The 20532-nt window shown below is 45.1% G+C and overlaps 2 protein-coding genes across 4 annotated transcripts; both read left to right on the forward strand.

Annotated features, from left to right (window-relative positions):
• Nucleotides 1–615: 615 nt before the first annotated feature.
• Nucleotides 616–12477, forward strand: znf384a (zinc finger protein 384 a). 2 transcript variants are annotated; one of them, XM_079367507.1, is made up of 11 exons: nucleotides 616–819; nucleotides 3480–3547; nucleotides 4056–4344; nucleotides 4450–4572; nucleotides 5333–5496; nucleotides 5583–5659; nucleotides 5780–6004; nucleotides 7328–7495; nucleotides 8351–8429; nucleotides 8712–8870; nucleotides 8996–12477. In XM_079367507.1, exons 2-11 carry the CDS (start codon nucleotides 3485–3487, stop codon nucleotides 9377–9379), a joined length of 1731 nt encoding a protein of 576 aa, XP_079223633.1. In that variant the 5' UTR covers nucleotides 616–819; nucleotides 3480–3484; the 3' UTR covers nucleotides 9380–12477. The 2 variants fall into 2 exon arrangements, with proteins under 2 accessions (XP_079223633.1, XP_079223634.1); XM_079367508.1 differs by lacking the exon at nucleotides 7328–7495.
• Nucleotides 12478–13580: 1103 nt separating this feature from the next.
• Nucleotides 13581–20532, forward strand: kifc1 (kinesin family member C1). 2 transcript variants are annotated; one of them, XM_079367964.1, is made up of 17 exons: nucleotides 13581–13687; nucleotides 15133–15222; nucleotides 15425–15524; nucleotides 15645–15698; nucleotides 16013–16096; nucleotides 16208–16406; nucleotides 16491–16656; nucleotides 16791–16958; nucleotides 17057–17170; nucleotides 17291–17377; nucleotides 17473–17670; nucleotides 18247–18411; nucleotides 18523–18661; nucleotides 18887–19026; nucleotides 19264–19337; nucleotides 19558–19633; nucleotides 19795–20532. In XM_079367964.1, exons 2-17 carry the CDS (start codon nucleotides 15136–15138, stop codon nucleotides 19837–19839), a joined length of 1896 nt encoding a protein of 631 aa, XP_079224090.1. In that variant the 5' UTR covers nucleotides 13581–13687; nucleotides 15133–15135; the 3' UTR covers nucleotides 19840–20532. The 2 variants fall into 2 exon arrangements, with proteins under 2 accessions (XP_079224090.1, XP_079224089.1); XM_079367963.1 differs by having other exon boundaries at nucleotides 13582–13687; nucleotides 15130–15222.

A 20532-nucleotide genomic window follows, 5' to 3' on the forward strand; every position in this document is an offset into this window, starting at 1 on the left:
TATTTAATATCACTGGTAATTAAATTGTTTAATGTGACTTAGTTAGGCTCACTTCTTTTAAGTGATGTGTTGAAATTAAGTCAATTAACTTTTAATTATTTCAAATAAACGAGTCGGTGTTCTGGTTTAAACTGATCACGTTGAATGGCTTTTACTTGGTTGATGTAACAACAATAGCTCCAGAAAGAATCCCAGCAGACATTCCTTTGTGTAGTTTTCCATAAACCACCCATATACAGAGTCCCACAAATAGTGAAGCCCAATGAAGTCAGGTTAAATGAAATTATTTATTTAATTTTTTCTTTTTTGTATTTAAAAAACCCCCAACAAGGTCCACCTGCACAGCTGTTTTTTTTCTTTTATGTAATTTTGTTTTATTTTTAATAAGCTTCAGCGATATTAATGTATGTTTTCCATGCATTCACACATTCACACCTTAAGCTGCAGATAGACAGTGGGAGTGGGACCTGCGGTGTAGACTACAAAATTGGCCATACAATTTCAAGTTCATTTAACATATTACATGGAATGGAACCTTTCTGCTAATCAAACTGAATGAAAAAAAAAAGAATTATTCGATATTTTTCGATTAAACCGCAATGTATATTGACTTTTATTTTGACGGGAATGACCGGAAATGCGGTAGTGTAACGCTCTAGCTTGACTCTGCCGTGGTGGGCTGGAGGGAAGAAAAAAAACGAAGAAGAAGAAAAAAAAAAAAAGGCAGATCTGAGGGGGGTTTGAGGATTTTGACAAAGTTTCCCAACTGTCCCGACCCGAGGACGCTCCGGGGGGGTCGACGGGGGATCGATTTAACCGGTAAAGAAGCAGCGGGGTCGTTAATGATCCGATAATATGTTCAGTTGTGTCTGAGAGCCGCCGGAAGTCCCTGCATGAAGCTGCGTCTTCCTCGAGCTGCGGCGTCGACCGTTTTTTTTTTTCAGTCTTCGTTTTTTTTTTTTTTTTTTTTTAATCCGAGACTTTTTTTTTTTCTGTTTTTTTTTATTTTCTCACAGCGAGATGAGCAGAGAGAGAGAGAGAGAGAGAGAGGGAGGGATGGTAGAGAGCATGTTTGTGTTTACCGACCTGCAGCTAAATATCAGCAGGCCTCCTCTTAGCTCTTAGCCGGAGCGAACAAAAGGAGAACATTAATGGAGGCTAGCTCCGCTTGTGTCAACATGCTAACGTTAGCCATGTTTGTTTGTAGCCTGCTCGGACACTTTACTTTAACAGATAAATAAAATATAAAAAATTAAAACATTTCCCCTGCTAACGTCAGCTCGGTGCTCAGTTTGTTTCTCCTCGTTTAAAAAAGCACTTAAAAGTTTCCAGACTGCAGTAATCCTGAAGTAAATGACTATAAATTAATTTGTATTTATTTCTAGGTTGTGCATTCTGCAGCAGGGAGGAAGAGGAGGCTCATGTGTTCTGCATGTAATATGTCTTTAAGCTTATTTAGTGCTGCTTTTCATGAGCCTTCACTTCCCTCTTAAGCATGCTCATCACAGTCCAGGTTAACCAGCATGCTGACAGGTGTGACAGGTGCTGCATGCATTTATATGTATGTGTGCAATACTGTATGTGTGTATGCAATCACAATCCCCACGTGCACACAGGAAGTAGTGACATGATGAAGCCTACCAGCTCAGTTTATTCATTTAAACTTATCATTCTTCTTCTAAATGACCCAATCAGCTCGGATCATCTAAAAAAACGTTCCTCTAAATGTGATCAGAGGTTGTTTGAAGTCGAAGAGATCAAAGTGTGAACTAAAGCAGGGTTTCTCAACTGGTGGGTCGGGGACCCAAAAGTGGGACGCTGACGTGCGCCTGGGAAACATCTTCTGAAGATGTTTTGTTTCTTTTGTTCATGTCGCTTGTCGTGTCACCTGAGGTCCAAACTGCATAACGACACGTTGAAGAAATCTGATTGGTTGGTTAATTAGTGCTTTCCCGACCCAATATTAATATCGGATATCGGTCCGATATCGGCCAGAAAACGGATATTGGATTTTATCGGACTGCGTCGGAAATCTCTGATAAACAGAAACCGTTTAAGAGATATTAAGAGTATCATTTATTTTTTATTTATTCAGGTTATTTTCAGGGTCTTCTAATTTATTTATTTATTTAATTTAATCGTAGAATACTGTAGATATGTTAAAGGTTCAAATGTGTGTAACTTGTTGGTTAATAATAAATGGGTCAGTGTTTCTCATGTTGCTGACTGTTGTTCTCTGTTTGAGTAACGTCACGTGATCAAACCTTTTCTGACGTTCGCTCTCGTACTGGAAGTGAAAAAGTTGTATCTGTGATTTGGGTCAGCTGGTGCCGTGTCCCTGAGGCTGACCAGTTGAGAACCGCTGAGCTGCAGGAAACAGGATTTATATAATAAAAAGTCAAACGAAAGCAGAGGAGCGTCTGTCGGAGGAGGAAACCTGCAGATCTCTTTGATAACGATTCAAAAATGTTAAATAAAACCTGATAAAGACATTTTAAAGATGAAACATGACGTGTTTTGAAATGATTTGTTCTGATTTTTACTGCTGAAGTCGTGTGAATCATGAGGACGTGGCGTGAAAGGGTTAACAGAGTGTGTCCTGTGAGGAGGTCGAGCTCAGTAAACCAGAGCTTCACCTCTTCAGTGTCTTTGACCCCGAACACGTTTATAAGTGATGCTCAGTCCGGTGTGTTGTCAGGGAGGAAGCTGCTTTTAAATAAACAAAGTGAAGTAAAGATGGCCGACAGACAGAAGTCCTGCTTGATGGAAGTAAAGTGCACATGCATGCACTAACTGAAAAATGCAACTTCCTGCTTTGTGCAAAAAAACAAAAAAAAAACCCCGTGGCGTTTGCACACGGTGGGATCTGATCAGGAAACAGACGACGCTGAATATCACGCCGTCCCGGGATCATGTGAACGTCTGAAGGCGGAGCTTCGTGACGGCTTATTTTACTGCTGTGTGTTCTGTACCATCTGAGGTCATAACTGCACGTCAAAATTAAACACGTGATTGGTTTAGAAATGTTCACTCATGAAGGAGTCGTGACTCGTGCTGGGTCCTGATCAGAGTCCGGATCGGATCCACCGGTCTCAGGGTCTCAGTGATCAGCACCAGAAACTAGACGAGTGTTTCCTGTTCCGTCCTCCTGCAGACGTTTTAAATATCCAGAGATTGAACATCTTTCCATGATTCCTTTCACATCCTCCTCTCCGTAAATCTGACTCAGTACCTTCGAACCTCCAACCCCGAAACGCTCCGACTCGGAGCGCTCCCGTTAAACCAGCACGGACTCTAAAAAGACTCCGCTGAAGGAGGAGAGGACGCATGGAAAGGAAGCACACTAAGATGGTTGAAACGCAGCCTTCCTTGCATGGTCTCGTTTCTTAAAGTCTTTAAGAAGAAGAGCAGAGTGAGGAGGAGGAGGAGGAGGAAGAGGAGGACGGGTGTTTTCTAAGTGTGTTGCTTTTTAATTACAGAAATAATGGACGATTCCCATTTCAACTCATCATACTTTTGGTCTCCCGTCCCCACTGTACAAGGACAGGTAGAGACACCCTTATTGTTGGAATTGTCTTGTGTTCTGCTATGTGTAAAGGATAAACCAGCAGCTTTGTGGACATGTTAGATATCACACGCTGAACATGTTCATCACAACACTTTCAGTTATTTTAAAAATTAGTCGCAGACGTTGACTTAAGGTCACTTTGACGATGTTTGAATCTCATGACGTGAAGAAGGTTGGATCACTCCTGTGCCTCTGCTCTCTCATCTCCTCGACCCCGCTCTTTTACTTTTTTTTTTCCCATCGACTTCTTGCATCTCATCGTCTCTTCGTTCTCTTTCCTCATCGGACATCTCAAATCTCTCCTACCTTTCCTTTCCTTCATTATCCTCCTTCTTTGTCTCCTACTTGACCTTCCTGTCACCTTTCCTCACGCTCCACTTGTCTTCTGTCCTTTTCTAATCTTTCACCTTCAACCATCCTGCATCCTTTACTCCTTCCTCCCTTCCTTCCTTTTTTTCCTTCCTCCCCCCCCCTCATCCCGGTCTAGATCGAGAACGCCATGTTCCTGAACAAGGCCAAGGAGCAGCTGGGTCAGGAGAAGGCTAATGCCGCCTCCTTCCCTCACGCCTCTGCGTCTTCCACCTCCTCCCCTCACTACCCCATGGCCGTGCTCGCCCTCCCCGGCTCGGTGGACGCAGGGGCGGGGTCACGAGTGGTCCCCAAACAGGAAGGAAGTGGGGGCGCCGCAGGAGGAGGGGGGGGACACCTGCACCAGTCGCACACCTCGCAGAACATCACCGTCGTGCCTGTTCCCTCCACGGGCATCATGACCACGGGTGAGCGGACCGCCGTCTGATTGGCTGAAGCAGCTTTTAGGCTCTTTTTAAAGTTTGTTTTGGTGACGTGGACGCGGAGATGAAACGCTTGTCTTTGTCTCTCAGCCGGGTTAGTGATCACCACGCCACAAGGCACGCTGCTGCCCACGGCCTCCACGCAGTCGTTTGTGAGCGGACACCCCACCGCCACCACCATGATCGTGTCGGCGCTGCACCCGTCGAACGCAGGTGAGACACGGACGCACGCCCACTTTAAATCCTGAATAATCACGACGAGTCGATGTGTTGTTCTCAGCTCTGTGTTCACACGGAGACGCCGCCGCCGCTTCCTGTTGTTTTTGTTTTTTTCCCCCCGCGTGAAGCCCTCGCTGTCTAACCGTTAGCCCGACCGCCACACAAAACAGACGGCCCCGCCCACCTCGTTCAATCTGTCGGAGCCTAAAAAGACGAAGCCGAATCAACTTGAATAAAATGCATATGGTGACTTGAGATTGATGGCCGAATCTTGTTTTCAGATGTTGTTTTTTGACCCCTGCTGGTGACGCAGGAGGGGAGGAGGTAGCTGATGGATGAAGGAGGTGTGTCCAAACAGAGCGTTTCTTATGCTCTGAAAATCTGCATAGTAAGACTTTAATGTAAACTTTACACCATCCGATCAAAGTGTTGTCATCTCTAACTTTACAAACCCTGTTTAACCGACCAGCTGTGATGATCGGCGAGCAGGCGGCTGACTCTCGCTCGGCGGCGCCACGACAGAAAAAACAGCTTGATGTTGAAAAAGATTTGAAAAGTCACGAATGATAACGTCTTAGACATGCATCCCTGACCTTTTCTGTATGTGCGCCTGTGTCAGTGCACACTCGCAGGAACACACACACACACACACACACACACACACACGGGTGACGAGGCGGCACGCTCGGCGTGTGGGACTGATGAGCTCACCTGTTTTCCCGCTCTCCTCCTCCTCCGTCTCTCTCCTTTCCAGACAAGAAGGAAAACATTGGAAACCCTCCTGCTGTCGTCATGCCGACGCCATCAAAGCGAGGCAGGAAGAGCAAGCAGCTGATGGGAAGGTTGGCGGGAGTGGGAGGGGTCCTCCCCCCAGGAAGTGATGCGTTGATCCTGGCTCACCTCGCTGCTGGAGGACAGGTGAGTCCGGGGTTTTTTTTTTTCCCACAACATGTCCGAGTGTGATATTTTCTTTTTTCCTGATTTGTTGTTTTTTTGTGTTGCAGCATCACTCTGTGGATCCATACGATCTCTCCAATGATGAAGATGATCATCCCAGCAAAGACGGACCCAAATCCTACAGGTGCTGAAGGATATTTAAATGAGGAACGTCCAGATGTGACTGAACATCTGCAGTGTTTAACTCTCGCTCGCCCCGCTCTCTGTGCCATTAACCTTCTCTCTCTCTCTCTTTCTTTACAAGGTGTCGGATGTGTGCGTTGACATTCTTCAGCAAGTCAGACATGCAGATCCACGCCAAGTCGCACACTGAGGCCAAGCCCCACAAGTGCCCCCACTGCTCCAAGTCGTTTGCCAACTCCAGCTACCTGTCGCAGCACATCCGCATCCACAGCGGGGCCAAGCCCTACTCCTGCACCTACTGCCAGAAAACCTTCAGGCAGCTCAGTCACCTCCAGCAGCACACACGGTACTGCCACGAGTGCTGAGTGGGCTCCTCTGTCTGTGTGTGTGTGTGTGTCTGTGTGTGTGTGTGTCTGTGTTTGTGTGTGTGTGTGTGTGTGTGTGTGTGTGTTTATGGGGTCTCTGTTGGGAAAGTGTGTGTGTGTGTGTGCTTGTGTCGGGGATGTTCAGGGCTCTTTTGGGGAGTCTTTAAAGTTTTGAGTTTGAGCGATCCTCCTCATTCAGTCTGATTAATCACACGTTCTGTAAACCTGCATGTGAGCACGCCGCAGTGTTCGGGAGCTTCATTCAGCAGCAGGGATTAATGCAGGGTCACTGTTCACCACACGAGCAGCAGAACGATGAGTGTTAGCGAACAGGATTCAAACTGATGACATCACAAACAGAGAGGGTTTTACAGTAGTGCATGATCATGGTGATCCTAGGTTTAGGCTGAACCCTGCTGTAGCTAGTCTGGCATGGTCCTGCATGACTCTGAGTGTTGTTTCATCTGCTTCCACTCTGATCCTTCAAACATCCTTCTTTTCTTCCACTCTCATGAAAGGTAACTTCAAATATCCCCCGTCATTTAAAAAGAGTGAAAACAAATCTATTTGGGTTAAAACACGACAGGCACTGATTATCTTTACTGAAGAGTCTGTTTGTTTTTGGTTTTTTTGCATTTTTGGGTCGGAAAAATAAAACTTTCAGTTTGCAGACATGAGACCGTTTCCCCTTTTTAACCTGCGTTTATTCAAAACCAAAAGGCCTTCACCCTTTAATACAGTCAACACTCTTTGTTTTTCTGCACTGCATGTTTTACACACACTCTCTGATGATTGGACGACTCCTCTTCACGCTGTCATCAGTTCTGTGTTTGACCGCCTCGTTCACCTTCTTCATGTTTTCATTTCCTTCATCGCTTCACGCTCGGTCTCGTCTCTCTGGGCTGCAGGACGTCTGTCTGAAACAGGAGGAGGTTAAATGTACTGTACAGTCTGACCGCAGCACATCCAGACAGTGGTAGACGCACACAGAGCAGGGCACGCCATCGGAGAGACTGCGAGAGAGAACGAGAGAGAGAGAGAGAGAGAGAGAAGCGTGACTGTGCTTGCTGTATGTTTTTGTTCTGTGTTTTCACGACTCAGACACAGCACAAAGAGCACACTGATCAGCTCATCGAAGACCTCTGTCACTTAAACGCATCGTTTGGTCTTCAGTTCATCTTGAAGTTTGGTCATGCTGCAGCTGAAAAATCCTCTCGCTGTCTCTCTCTCTGTTTCTCTGTTTCTCTCTCTCTCTCTCTCTCTCTCTCTCTCCTCCTCCTCACCCCTCCCGTGTCCCGTGTTAGAAACCACACTGAGGCCAAGCCCCACAAGTGCCCCCACTGCTCCAAGTCGTTTTCCAACTCCAGCTACCTGTCCCAGCACATCCGCATCCACACCGGGGCCAAGCCCTACTCCTGCTCCTACTGCCAGAAAACATTCAGGCAGCTCAGTCACCTCCAGCAGCACACACGGTACTGGGCCGGGCCGGGCAGGGCTGGGCGGGTTTCTACAGCTGGATGTGTGTGCATGTACTGTATGGGAGCAGGTGTGTGGTACGGAGGCCCTGAGCAGACGTGCACCCACACATTATATTTGACTGCTGTTTTCCTGTGATGATAATTATCTTTGGATAAAAGTGCTCGTTGTTTTATTTGGAAAATCAGATCAATCAGTCGAGATCTGGAAAAAAACAACAACCCAGAAATGACTCTGTATCATTGGAAAACATCAAATTAAAATGTGTGGCTGCATGTCCGCCCCAGGCTTCCGTAGTGTGATGAGTTGGGTCATGTTTGTTTGAACCTTTTTGTGGAGGCATGCTGGCTCGTCTGCCCTGGGTTTGCCAGATATGAGAGCAGTTATCAGGTGAACAGGTGTTGCAGCGATGGAAGCGGGCAGTGGAACTGCTTCAGATAGAAGTGATTGTACCCGAGCTAAAAAGCCTCTGCATGTTTCTAATAAGCTCCAGCAGCAGAAAGCTGCTCAAACTAGGATCAATGTTGGAGATGAAACATGGAGAGAGGTTAGAACGCAGAAAGCTTTACAGACCCATGCAGAGCTGGCTAAACACTGAAGCTACAGTGTCCACCACATGCAGAGCTGGCTAAACACTGAAGCTACAGTGTCCACCACATGCAGAGCTGGCTAAACACTGAAGCTACAGTGTCCACCACATGCTGACCTGTGTGAGGGGAGGGGGCGGAGCCAGACAGCTCTCTGTGACGATTAGAGTTTAGACTGCAGTTACAGACAGCTCCTTTAATTAAAAGAAAGTAACGTGCAGCCTTCAGTGTAAGAGACTCTAACACACTGATGCTGTTTTTCAGGATTCATACCGGTGACCGACCGTACAAGTGTAACCATCCCGGCTGTGAAAAAGCGTTCACTCAGCTGTCCAACCTGCAGGTAAATAAATTCACAGGTTTCACCCTCGACTTCCTGCAGTATGCCTTCCTGTTTGTTTTTCTTCGATGTTGGTAAAAACATGAGCTCCACGTTTATGTTCCTGATGTCACATGAAACACATTAAAGGGACTTTCAATCCTGTGGGATTAAAATAAAAAGTCTTTTTTTTTTTTTACAGTTTAAACAGAATAAAATGTGTTACAGGATATAAAGTCTGATTTCTCTGTCGAATGAATGTTTTTCTCTTCCTGTCAGTATTTGATCTTCTTCTTCTGCACACAGTCTCACCGTCGGCAACACAACAAAGACAAGCCGTACAAGTGCCACAACTGTAACCGTGGTTACACGGATGCTGCCAGCCTGGAGGTGCACCTGTCCACGCACACCGTCAAACATGCCAAGCTGTTCTCCTGCGGCCTGTGTAACCGCTCGTACACCTCGGTAGGTCCCGACGATCGAACACCAACCACACGGTCACTGAAAGATTTGACTTTACTAATACGGTCTCTCTCTCTCTCTCTCTCTCTCTCTCTCTCCCTCTCTCTCTCTCTCTCTCTCTCTCTCAGGAGACGTATTTAATGAAACACATGAGGAAGCACAACCCCGACCCGCTAACAGTGGCAGCAACGGTCGCCGCTCAGCAGGCCCAGGGCCTGACGCCCGGCAGGGGCCGAGGTCGTGGTCGAGGGAGAGGAGGGGGCAGAGCGAGCCAGCTCCAAAACCAGAACAACCCCAACACCAACCAGAACCCGAACCCTGGACCCCCGGGCAGCTACCAGCCCTCGGAGGCTGTGGTCCAGTGCCCGTTTGACCTTCACCAGTACAAGACGGTGGCCGCCGGCGAGATCCAGTACAAACCAGTCAGTGTGGGAGACTTACCAGTGACCCACAAAGACCTCTGCCTCACTGTGTCCACGTCAGCCATACAGGTGGAGCACATGAACTCGTAGACCTGCTCTGTGTGAGCGAGGACTCATCGGGTCTGAAGTGTAAAAAACAAAACAAAGGTCCACGTGAGAAAGTAATTGAACTGCATTCAGTGTTATCACATCCGCCCGCTCGCCCCCTGCTGGTCACTCGCTGTCTTTTCAGTCAAACCAGCACTTCACCAGGTTTATCCTTCTTGACGTGCAGGAGTCTGACCCTGGGTCCAGGGTTTTCCCAGCATGCTTTGCACAGTGTTGTGACGGCTTTACAGCGCACAATGAATCGTGTGAGTTTTCAGTCGGGTCAGGTGGCGTGCAGGGAGTGGTGATGGTGGCGGAGGCTGCACGTCTCAGCGTTTGGTTGCAACGGTACGACGGACGCGCTTTACCTTTGAGGCGGAGAAAAGCGTCTTTTACTCCGAGTTTTATGATCGATTTCATTTTTTTTTTTGAAGATGTTTTAACGCTGAGTGCAAAATGAAATTACTTCTCACAGCAGATATTTTACAATGTGCTTCTTGATTCCTGAGCCCACTCGTGCCAAGTCTCTCTCAGTCAAGTTCCAGGTCACTGACGCGAGTCGTTCAAATCCTCAGCATGCAGCCAAGTTCAGTTTGAGCTTTTCTATCATCCGGAATTAGAATAAATTCACACCGGAGAATCTGGAGTGGAACCAGCAGCTCTTCTCCGGGGAGTCACACGAGGCTCGCTCCGTGTGCGGTGGGCGGAAGGTGTAAAATATCTGTAGAGTAGAAAATGACACTGTTTGCGGTAACGGTGCTACGTCTAACATATTTAGATCTCATTAACCTGAACATTCTCCACTCTTTAGTTTCAAGCCAAAACAAGGGAGAGAAAAACACGGCGAGGAGTCCGAGGTGAGAAACGGTGGAGTTTTTATAACGTCTGCGGAGAAGGAGGGGTAGAAGTATTGTTTCAAAAACGGAGAAATTACTCGTTAAAAAAAAACAAAAAAACTTTTTGAATGAGGCCGTCGGCGTGCGGAGGAGGAGACGGGCTGAGCCGGTGCCGGAGTGAAGAGAAGAAGAGAGGACGCTCAGCAGACGGACAACATGGATGTTGACCTGCAGCTCCAGGTGTGACACCTCCGTCAGACAGCGAGGAGCCGAGTCTTCATCGGAGCCTGAAGTCTGAGAGCTGATGGAGGTTCAAGGATGCACCAACTGTGAGGAGCCTGCAGCAGAACGAGGAGAGAAGAAGAAGGGGGGAGGGGGAGGGGGGGGGGGGGGGGTCCTAAAGAAAGCACTTGATGAAGCTCGTTCTTCACGCCCGTTTGTCATCATTGTACTTTTTTTTATATATCATGTATGTATTTTTCTACCAACAGAGGAACGTGTGAACAAACACGGAGAGAGAGAGAGAGAGCGAAGCGAACGCATGAATGTGAAGGGAACAGAAAACAGAGAGTCCCCCTCCCCCCCTTTTTTGTGTTACTATTCAAAGACAGTTTACTCTCCTCCAATGAGAACAGCCCGACTCATCGCTTCAGGGCGGCTTTTGGGGAAATATTGATTGTGTGATAAAAATGGCTGACAGGTACTGTTATCAATCTTTTTTTTTTTTTTTTTTAAAGAACTTTTCATACATATTATTACTACTCTCATTATTACTGTATTGCAAATGTTATCCACATTATTATCAATCCGAGGCATTATTGTATTGCAGTATGCTGTACATAAAATAGATAGAAAATACTTTTTCATCCTTAAAAGGGAAGTGTGTCTCGTGTGAAGCTTCTATGGAAACTAAAGGAACTCAATCTGACATGTTGAAAATCACCGGCCGTGTCCCAGGTCGCCTTCAGAGCCGCCGCTTTAACCAAATGTTTGATTTCTCTCTGTGCGTGTCGAGCTGAACTTCGCCCGTGCTCAGGAGGGTTTTTTTTTTTTTTTTTGGTCCAGATGATGTATAAGTTGGGTTTGTAGGAGACATCGCCCTGCGGAGGCTGAGAGAGTTACAGGGGCGTATCAGCGATGTGTGTGTGTGTGTGTGTGTGTGTGTGTGTGGAGCAGGCTGGTTTGTTGTTGGCAACGCGATGTCAGGCGTTACAAACTTTATGCCCTCGTACTTGCACATTGCATCTCTCATGGCGTAACCTTGGTGTCCCAGTGTGGACAGCAGGAGCTTCACATACACACAGACACGCACACACCCTCCTTAACGCCTCTGTTACAAACGCTGGTGGCAGATCAGAGGCGGAGCCATCCAGGCGCACGGGACGTAGCGTGGGGAGCAGCCTGTAGACGCCTCGTCGTTGAATCACAATCTGAAAAAAAAAAAAAGGGCTTATCGCTTCACTCAGAGAACCGTGGTTGTCATGTAACCAGGTGATACTCTAATTATAAAGCAAGCTAAGTGACTGTTTCATTTAAACAGAGGCTTTCATTAAGAGGTCATCAGGATACAAAACCTTTAAGAGTTCTTCAAAGAATTTCAAACAATCCGACGTTTCTACTGAAATCACAAAGTCTGTTGACAAACCATAAACGCAGGGAGATGATTCTACCGGCCCACTTAAAACAAATCATTTACATTTATATTACCAAATGTGAAAAATGAAAAAAGCTGCAGGATGACTTATTATATGATCTTGAACTTGATTGTCATTGAATGAATGTGTCTGTGACGATTCGTGGTTATCCCCCGATCGTTGAGCCGATCAGACTTAGAGAGCTGGCGTGAAGAACGTCTCCTACAGGAGATCCAACGCAGACCGTTTGGATCTGAACGTTTGTCTCAGTGATTCATGGTTTGAAAACCGGACTGTGACGTGGCTGACCTTGGCTGACCTTGGTGACCTGGGACACGGCAGACATGTTTTTGTACACAAGCTGTTTGTCCTCATTCAAAAAGTTCGAGCAGCCTGTTCCACGGTCTTCATGTATACTCCTCCTCGTATTTCATTGTGTCTTTTTATGGACGATAACACCTTCTCAATACTCGTGTTAATGTTATTACTGATGCTCCTGGTAAGAATAATACGTTCATCATCTGCCCTCTTATGCTACACTCTCGCATACTGTACGCACAGTTACACCTCTTGCTCATCTGAACAGACTGTTTCTTCCCGTTAGGAGAATAAAGACTATGATGAAAACAAACCCGTTATTGGCTGATTTGTTTATCAGGAATTAAAATCCACCCAAGTTCCTGATCATTTCTGTTGGAGTTGGAGTCGTTAAAGCTCTCTCTTTACAATCAGGGATTTGATTTGATTCATTTTAAACATCATGAAACTAAAGTCCACACAAAGAACAAGTAACAGATTCAGCTCAACATACAACAGATAAAACAAACAACTCAAGAATTCTAAAACCTTACCTCACCCTAACATTAAATCAATGGTAATAAGTTTAGTTTAGTTGCTGCATAAAGCACCCCAGGGCTCCAAAAGAAACTCCTGGAGTTAAATCAAATTAACTCATCAAATTAATTTCATTTCTTATTTCAATTGCAGTTGCATAACTTTGTAATTAATAATAATTATAGATCATAATATGTAATTAAATCACAGGTTTTCAAAAGAGAAATTAAAAGCCAGAATGATGTTGTTGTTCTGTAAATGAACCACGTCGAAGGAAAGAGAAGAATACATGATTATATTTGGTGAATTAAAAAGAAACGAGTTGATTATTGGTGCATTCAAGTGACGTCGGAAACATCGGAAAAACGGCATTCTCAGTTGTAAAATCCACATAAACGCAGGAACAACTCGGAAAAGAATTATTCTGGAGATGATCGACTTCCCAACTGGACGCCAGAATCGTCTTTGCATTGATTATTGTAAAGAACGTTGTAAACCTGTGTTGTTTTAAATGTGCTATATAAATACAATTATTCGTATTAAATATATTTCACGTACTGCAAATCAACTTTAGACTTCAATATAACTTTAAACAGTTACAGTACACAGATCATCTCTGTAGCATGCGCGCTGTTCTGCGCTGTTGTCACAATATTCAGAGTGAAATCAAATGAACAGATTGAAGAACGACTTCCCGATTCGGAGTTTGGAACACCCGAGCAGCACTTGAATGCATCATTAATATTATTCACTTATCAATATATAGATTACATTTATACACATTTTGCATTGAGCACCGACCGCAGCTCTAATATCATGTATACCGCCCCACGCAGGACACTCCGGACAGCATATCAAGCACATCCCAAGGCAGAGGCGGGGTTTACTCTGGCTCAACCAATCACAGCAGTTTATCTGAGTTACCCACCAATATATTTCAATTTGAAATTCAAACGGACGGAGAGACGGTGGACTGGAGAGATTTGATTCTGTCGACGGAATCAAAGGTAAAGTAAATATTTAGTTTAATATATCGTAATACTTCTTCTTCTTTTTTTTTTTTAAAATAACGTAATATTTAAATAACTCTTTTGAATTAACACCCAAAAACCTTGAATTTAATCTGACGTAACAGTTGGCTAACGGTTAAAACGTCGAAGCAGCAGGGAGTTGTTTTTTTACGTCGTTAACGTAAACAGTTGAGGATTATTTAATAGTTTAAAAACTCCGTTTGATGTCTTAATCTTTTATAATACGATATAATGAACGCTGCTGAAAGTTAGTTTAATATTTAACTAAAGTGACATTAATGTAACGTGAACACAGCGCAGAGTAAACAGAGATGGGCGGGCAGACATGTTTACTGTCCCCGCTTTATTATGATCTATTATTATTGTTATGATCTATTATTATTATGTCTATTCACGCAAAAAATAATACTGTTTATTTACTAGATTCAAATAAGCTGCAGCTACGTCTATCTATCTTCATCGTTAGTCTTGTTGATAATCTCGTTTGAGGATTTCTTTTAACGTTATTATAAAACTTTACATTAAAGTCACACACAGAGCTCCGACAAAACAAGATGCTCTCTCTCTCTCTCTCTCTCTCTCTCTCTCTCTCTCTCTCTCTCTCTCTCTCTCTCTCTCTCTCTGTTCTCCAATTTAGGTTTTTTTTTTATTTGCAGAAAGTTCTGAGTGTAAGTCATGCTGTCAGAACAGGACATTTAAAGTCACTGCATTATGTTATATTTTATTTAGTGAGCACAGAAAGCAACACTATGTGCTTCACAGAGCACATATCTGTATAAAAACCAGAACATGTGAGAACAAAACTTGTATTACAAACACTCCTGCAGCAACATGTCCGCTGTGCCTTTGAGCAAGACACTTAATCCTGAATTGCTGTGTGTGTGGATTATTTACGTGCTTTGAGTCTGTTCAATTTTTGAAAAATATACAGTTACATCCTTCAAATCTAGTGATGATTATATGTGTAACTAAAGAGTTCATGATAGAAATGCCTTATGATGTCTACCTGCTGTTTTCATGTCTGACACGTGTTTGCAGCGTGTCCCTCTTCAATCTAAAAAAAACAGATTTATGTCGATCAGTGAAGGCCAGCTGATCTCCAGCTCGAGCTCATTCTGACCTCTTCAAATGATGAGAACGCCCGGACTTAAACCCAGGCCTCCAGCTGACAGTTTAATGAGTGCATGCTGAGTGAGAAAGTGTTGCATGTTTGCATCAATAATTTCTTCTTATTCATTGTGATAAATTCACACTCTTGCATTGAGTTGATTGTGAACACAGTGCAGACCCTTCTTGTCAAATTTACCATTTGAGACCACAACCTGAGATTGAACATGTTCCTGTTTGAGATGCATGGATGAGACGTGATCATGCTTCAGTTCTTCTTCTTCTGACCCTTGTTTATCGCTCGCCCTCAGCAGACGATGTCCCGCTTGCCAATCAGCAAGAGGGTCTTCCCAAGCAGCAGCAGCAGCAGCTCAGAGAATGGCCACGACGTGGGGCCGGCTCAGGTTTGTACTTTAACATTTCTCTGACCTTTCACCTGTGCAGGGACCTCTATGAAATGTTAACTTCAAGATATTTGGTTTCAAGATGATAAATCCACCGAGTATCAGGCCATAACAAAATGACATGGACAAAAGCTATTTCATAAAAAATGCTCAACCATCAAGCACTTTCCCATATTGTACACGTGTGTGTGTGTATTTACAGAAAAGGATCCGGAAGGACCCAGAAACGGTCAGACCGCAGGCGGCCGCCACCATCATCGGCGGCCGGCGGGCTCCTGTAGCAGCATCCAGGGCCCCCATCTGTGAGTTCACAGCTTTAATCTCAGCCAATGTGGAGAATTATTTACTGAACTTAATGACTCGTCTGTGTCTCACTCGTTTAATTTTGTAACTCTGTCTTTTTCACCTTGTCCATCGTACAGCGAGGCCAGTCCGACCTGCGGGAGCTGCCACTGTGGCCGGCGCTCCGTCCAGAGGTGAGATGAGCCCGCCGTGGTGACGCAGGGGGGGTCAGACGCTGGGGTCGTTCTTTCAGTGTCAGGGGCTCGTTCCATGTAGCAGGATTAGGCAGATTCCTCGCTTATAAGTCAATTGAGTTACCATGGTAACGTACGCTGGGGAACAAGTCAGATAAACAAACAAAAGATTGAATAATCTTAGATCCATCTAAGATTACCAACCAGTCGCAGAGAATAGCAGGAGTAAATTAAGCTAGTATGAGCAGAGGTGGTGCTAGAATAGATTCTAATGTGACTTTGTCCTCTCTCTCTCTTTTATTTTTTCCCATCAGGTGTCCTGAAACAATCTGTCGCTTCAACTGCAGCAAAAGGAGTCAATGTGAGACCGACTGTCGCGCCACCAGGCACCAAAGCAGGTGATGCATCTGTTCTTCTTTTAACTGTAAATTAAGCAGCCAATCAGAATACAGCTCTTTAATTTTGTGTGTTTTGGCTGTCTCACATGTTCATGATGCTGCCGTGCACAGGTGTGGGCGGAGTCGTCAAGCGGAATAAATGGGACCTGAAGGCCAAGGTCAGCGACATGGAGGACAAGCTCCGAACCTACCAGACCAAAGTGAAATCTACCAACCAGGAGAACGAGGTCCTGAAAGGCACCATGGTCCAGAGCCAAAGCAAAGTGGTGGAAGTGGAGCGAGAGCTTCTGAAGCAGAGGAAACAGATCAGGTGCAGAATCCACTCATTCACCGCGTCGTGTTCAGGCGTTACTGTCTTTACCTCACTAACAGTCCTTTCCTTTCATGACCTCAGCGAGTATGAGGAGAAGCTGCAGGCTTTGTCAAGAGTCCAGGCTGAGCTGGAGCAAGTCTGTAGTGACAAGGGCACGCTGGAGAAGGAGCTCGCCAACCTAGAGGCCAAATACAAAGTCATGGAGACTCTCCGGGACAGCCAAGAGATGGAGCTGCAAACTCTGAAGGTATGAAGCCTGCTGCTGGAAATCAGTCAGCGTTAGCTATTTAAGAAAAACAACATCATGGAGTAAAACTGGACGTGTTGAGACGTTTCAGAAAAGTGCAGGATTTTAGTGTCGTGTGTGTGTTCCCTCTCCAGATGAAGCTCTCGGTGCAGGAGTCGACTCTGACCCGCGTGCAGGCGACCCTCAGAGACACCGAGGAAGAGGTCCGCTCCCTCAAAGAGACGGTGGCCGAACAGAAGGACGAGCTCTACGCCGGGGAGATGGAGCGCAGACGGCTCCACAACACCATCCAGGAGCTGAAGGTGGGAGGCAGACTGTCAGCGTCAAAGCACTCAAACAAAAGTTCTTCCTCTTTGACCTCAGTGATATAATCGTTTGGTGTATTTTCTATTTCCTTCAGGGTAATATCCGAGTGTTTTGCAGAGTGCGCCCTCTAGTGGACGGAGGACTCAGCAAACACATCCAGCTCCCTGCCAGTGATGTTAAGACGATAACTCTGGCCAAAACTGAGGAGGTGAGAATCCCCGAGCACGCCACAGCTCGAAGGAAACGAGACAGAAGGACAAAATGTTTGTGTGGAGTTTTTCAGGATATCTAAAAGTGCAAACTAATCTCTGCTGTTTCTTCTTTTCAGTCTCACACGGGCAAAACCGCAGACACCCAGAAAAACTACAACTTCAGTTTTGACCGTGTGTTCGGCCCGCAGGCTTCACAGCAGGAGGTAAACGTCGTCACGTGAAGGATCATTTACGTCTGACTAAACGTCATGTTTTTGAATACTACATGATTGTTTCTTCTTCTTCTGTTTGTTTTCAGGTCTTTGAAGAGATCTCGCTGTTGGTGCAGTCCGCTTTGGACGGATACAACGTCTGCTGCTTTGCCTACGGACAGACGGGGAGCGGAAAGACGTACACCATGGAGGGGGACGAGTTTGACGCCACCAGAGGAGTCATTCCCAGAGCCGTGCAGCAAATCTTTAAAGCTGCAGAGAAACTGGCATCTCAAGGCTGGGAGGTGAGAATTATTCATTCTTAACACGATGCTCAGAAGAGTTAAAGCTTCTGTGAGGAACTTTACGTTTCCTCTGTGGACAAAGCGGTGCATCTTAACCTGTCCATGTGCATCTCTTCCTGCTTTCTCTCTACAATCAAACATATCACTCTTTGAAAGCTGTAAAAATGTTTTATTTTCAGCGACGTTAGGTGTTGAAAATGTCGATGGAGAAATAACCGATGTTGTAGCCGGTGGTCTGGTCTGGTTTTGTTGGATTCAGTTTTAATAACAGTTTGTTTCATGACGTATTTAAAAACTCCTCCGCGGAGCTTTAACTGAGAGAGGGCTGTCGTTTCTAAAGGAAACAGCTTTGAGCCAAATGCTCCTGACTTCTCTTCACTCAGAGGAACATATGGATGATGACTACAGTGAGATTTTTCTCTCTCAGATATTTATAGGACACAATAATGTGACGCCACAGTGTGAGACGGATGCTCGTAGTGTGGCTGAAGAATTTCACACTGGCATGATTTTTCTTTTTCTCTCCTGGAGCGTTCAAAAGAAGTGTAACTCACTCTTCAGTCTGTTTGATTACAGTTCAGCTACACTGCCAGCTTTGTTGAGATCTACAACGAGACCCTGCGGGACCTCCTGTACACCGGGAAGGCCAGCAAGAGGCCCGAGCACGAGATCCGAAAGTTGACCAACAACGACGTGACCATCACCAACCTCACCTACGAAAAGGTCTCCAGCGAGGATCAGGTAAGACCGGCGTGTGGTCTTATTATCCCGTGCTCAGGCTTTCAGTCATTGGCCGCCTGTTTGTACGTTTCCCGGAGGTAGATGGTTAATGTCCTCTGCTCCACCTGGCAGGTTCTCGGCCTGATCGCTTTGGCCAATCAGAACCGCTCCACGGCTCAGACAGCCCAGAACGACCGCTCCTCACGCTCGCATTCAGTCTTCCAGCTGGATATCGAGGGAGTGAACGCTGGCAGAGACATCAAGTGCAAGTGTGAGTAAAATCCCCCTGATGACATCATCATCCATGACGTGCTTTCACTTTGTTCAATGAATTTATCAAATCCACGTTCTGAGCGCTAAAGGATCAAAGTTAAAGTTCTGTAGCCTCATTGAGTTTCAGCTGTTTACACAAACGTACATCTGTCTGCGTCAGGCTTTTAGAAACTCATCTGTTTATTTACCTGTACATCTCTTTGGATTGTTTTCCTGCGTACAGCCACTCTGTGCCTGGTGGACCTGGCAGGCAGTGAGCGCATGTTGAAGAGTCAGTCTCAGGGCGAGCGCTTCAAAGAGATGACGGCCATCAACGGCTCCCTGTCCAACCTGGGCATCGTCATCACAGCGCTGGCCAACAAGGTGCGTGAGCACGATTCCCTCCTCTGAGTCTTTGAGCCTCAGAGACGGAGAACGTTTTATTTACCATCAGTGTGTGGAAGCGTAACATTAAAGCTGTAACAGGTCTGCGCGCTCTGGAGGCTTGTTTGGTGCTAAAGTGCAACATCTGCTCTGAAAGTCACATAGCTTAAATATTCTGTGTCTCCATGAACCATTTAGTTTTTTTTTTTGACATTATTTAATTTTGATTTGTTCCAGGAAAGCTACGTTCCCTACAGGAACTCCAAGCTGACTTACCTCCTGCAGGGCTGCTTGGGAGGAAACAGCAAAACGTGAGTTCTTCAACAAATCTGGTTTCTCTTGAGATCTTTCTGCACTTTTTTTATCTAACATTGATCTGCTAATCTGACATCCTCCGTAATGTGTGGATTACTTCTCACGTTAAGAATACAAAAAAATGATGACCTGTGCATGTCCACCAAGTAAACTTGAATACACGTCTGTCTGGGTTGATTTTTCTATTAATCTCTTTGTTTGTTTTTTCCCTTCCAGCCTGATGTTTGTGAACATCGCCCCGGAGCAGGACAGTTTTGGAGAAACCCTCAACTCGTTGAGGTTTGCCAGCAAGGTCAGTGTGAAGATCTGAATTCACTTTCTGATCAAATTAAATAAACTGATTTTAAACAGACTCCTGGACTTCCTTCAACACTGAATCAAGTATAAGATGTCTAAATGATGAGAGTACATGATTGTCTGTCTGATGTGAAATTGTGTTTTCTCGTTCTACAGGTGAACGACTGCGTCATCGGCACGGCCAGTTCCAACAAAAAATAGAGACGTCGTGGAAACAAACTGTCGTTACTCATTTTACCATCGTCCTCCTCACCTGCAGCTGTCCTGATGTATTTAGTCTTTGATTTGTGTTGTTTGACTGAACACCACATGGACGGGCTTTTAAACATGTTTATGCTTCTTTGTGATTTTTGTACTTATATTATCACCAGTCAGGTTTTTTTTTTCAATGCCTTCAGTTAATCTAAAGGTGAAACATTTAAGCTCCATTACCCGTTTATATCTTCAATAAAGCACATTTAACTTTCCCCCATTTAAATATTTCTTATAACTTGCAGCCCCCCCCCCTCCCCCTTTTCAAGGTCTTACAAAACCCCACATATCCTGCATGAATGCATGAATCCATCATCCAGACATCAGGATCATTATATCTTCTCAGCGAGTGAAGCTCCTTCTACATTTGATGAAATTCTGTCGTTTTTAGTGACTCGTTTAAAATGTTTCAGGTACCAAACGTCTTCTTTTTTAAATGTTCATTTTTAGCTGCTTGGTTGACAAACGTCTTTAATTATGGCTTGTCAAACAATCGACTTTATTTTATATTTTACACATTCGTTGTGCCACGATAGACGAATGTGATGAAATAAAATCTTAATATAGTGAATGTGTATAATACCAGGGACATGCTGTTTTCTGCTCAGACTGAAGTTATAAATGACTTGAGAGGAAACTTTA

This window comes from Symphodus melops (genome assembly GCF_947650265.1).
Source record: "Symphodus melops genome assembly, chromosome: 18".
Classification (NCBI taxonomy): Eukaryota; Metazoa; Chordata; class Actinopteri; order Labriformes; family Labridae; genus Symphodus; species Symphodus melops.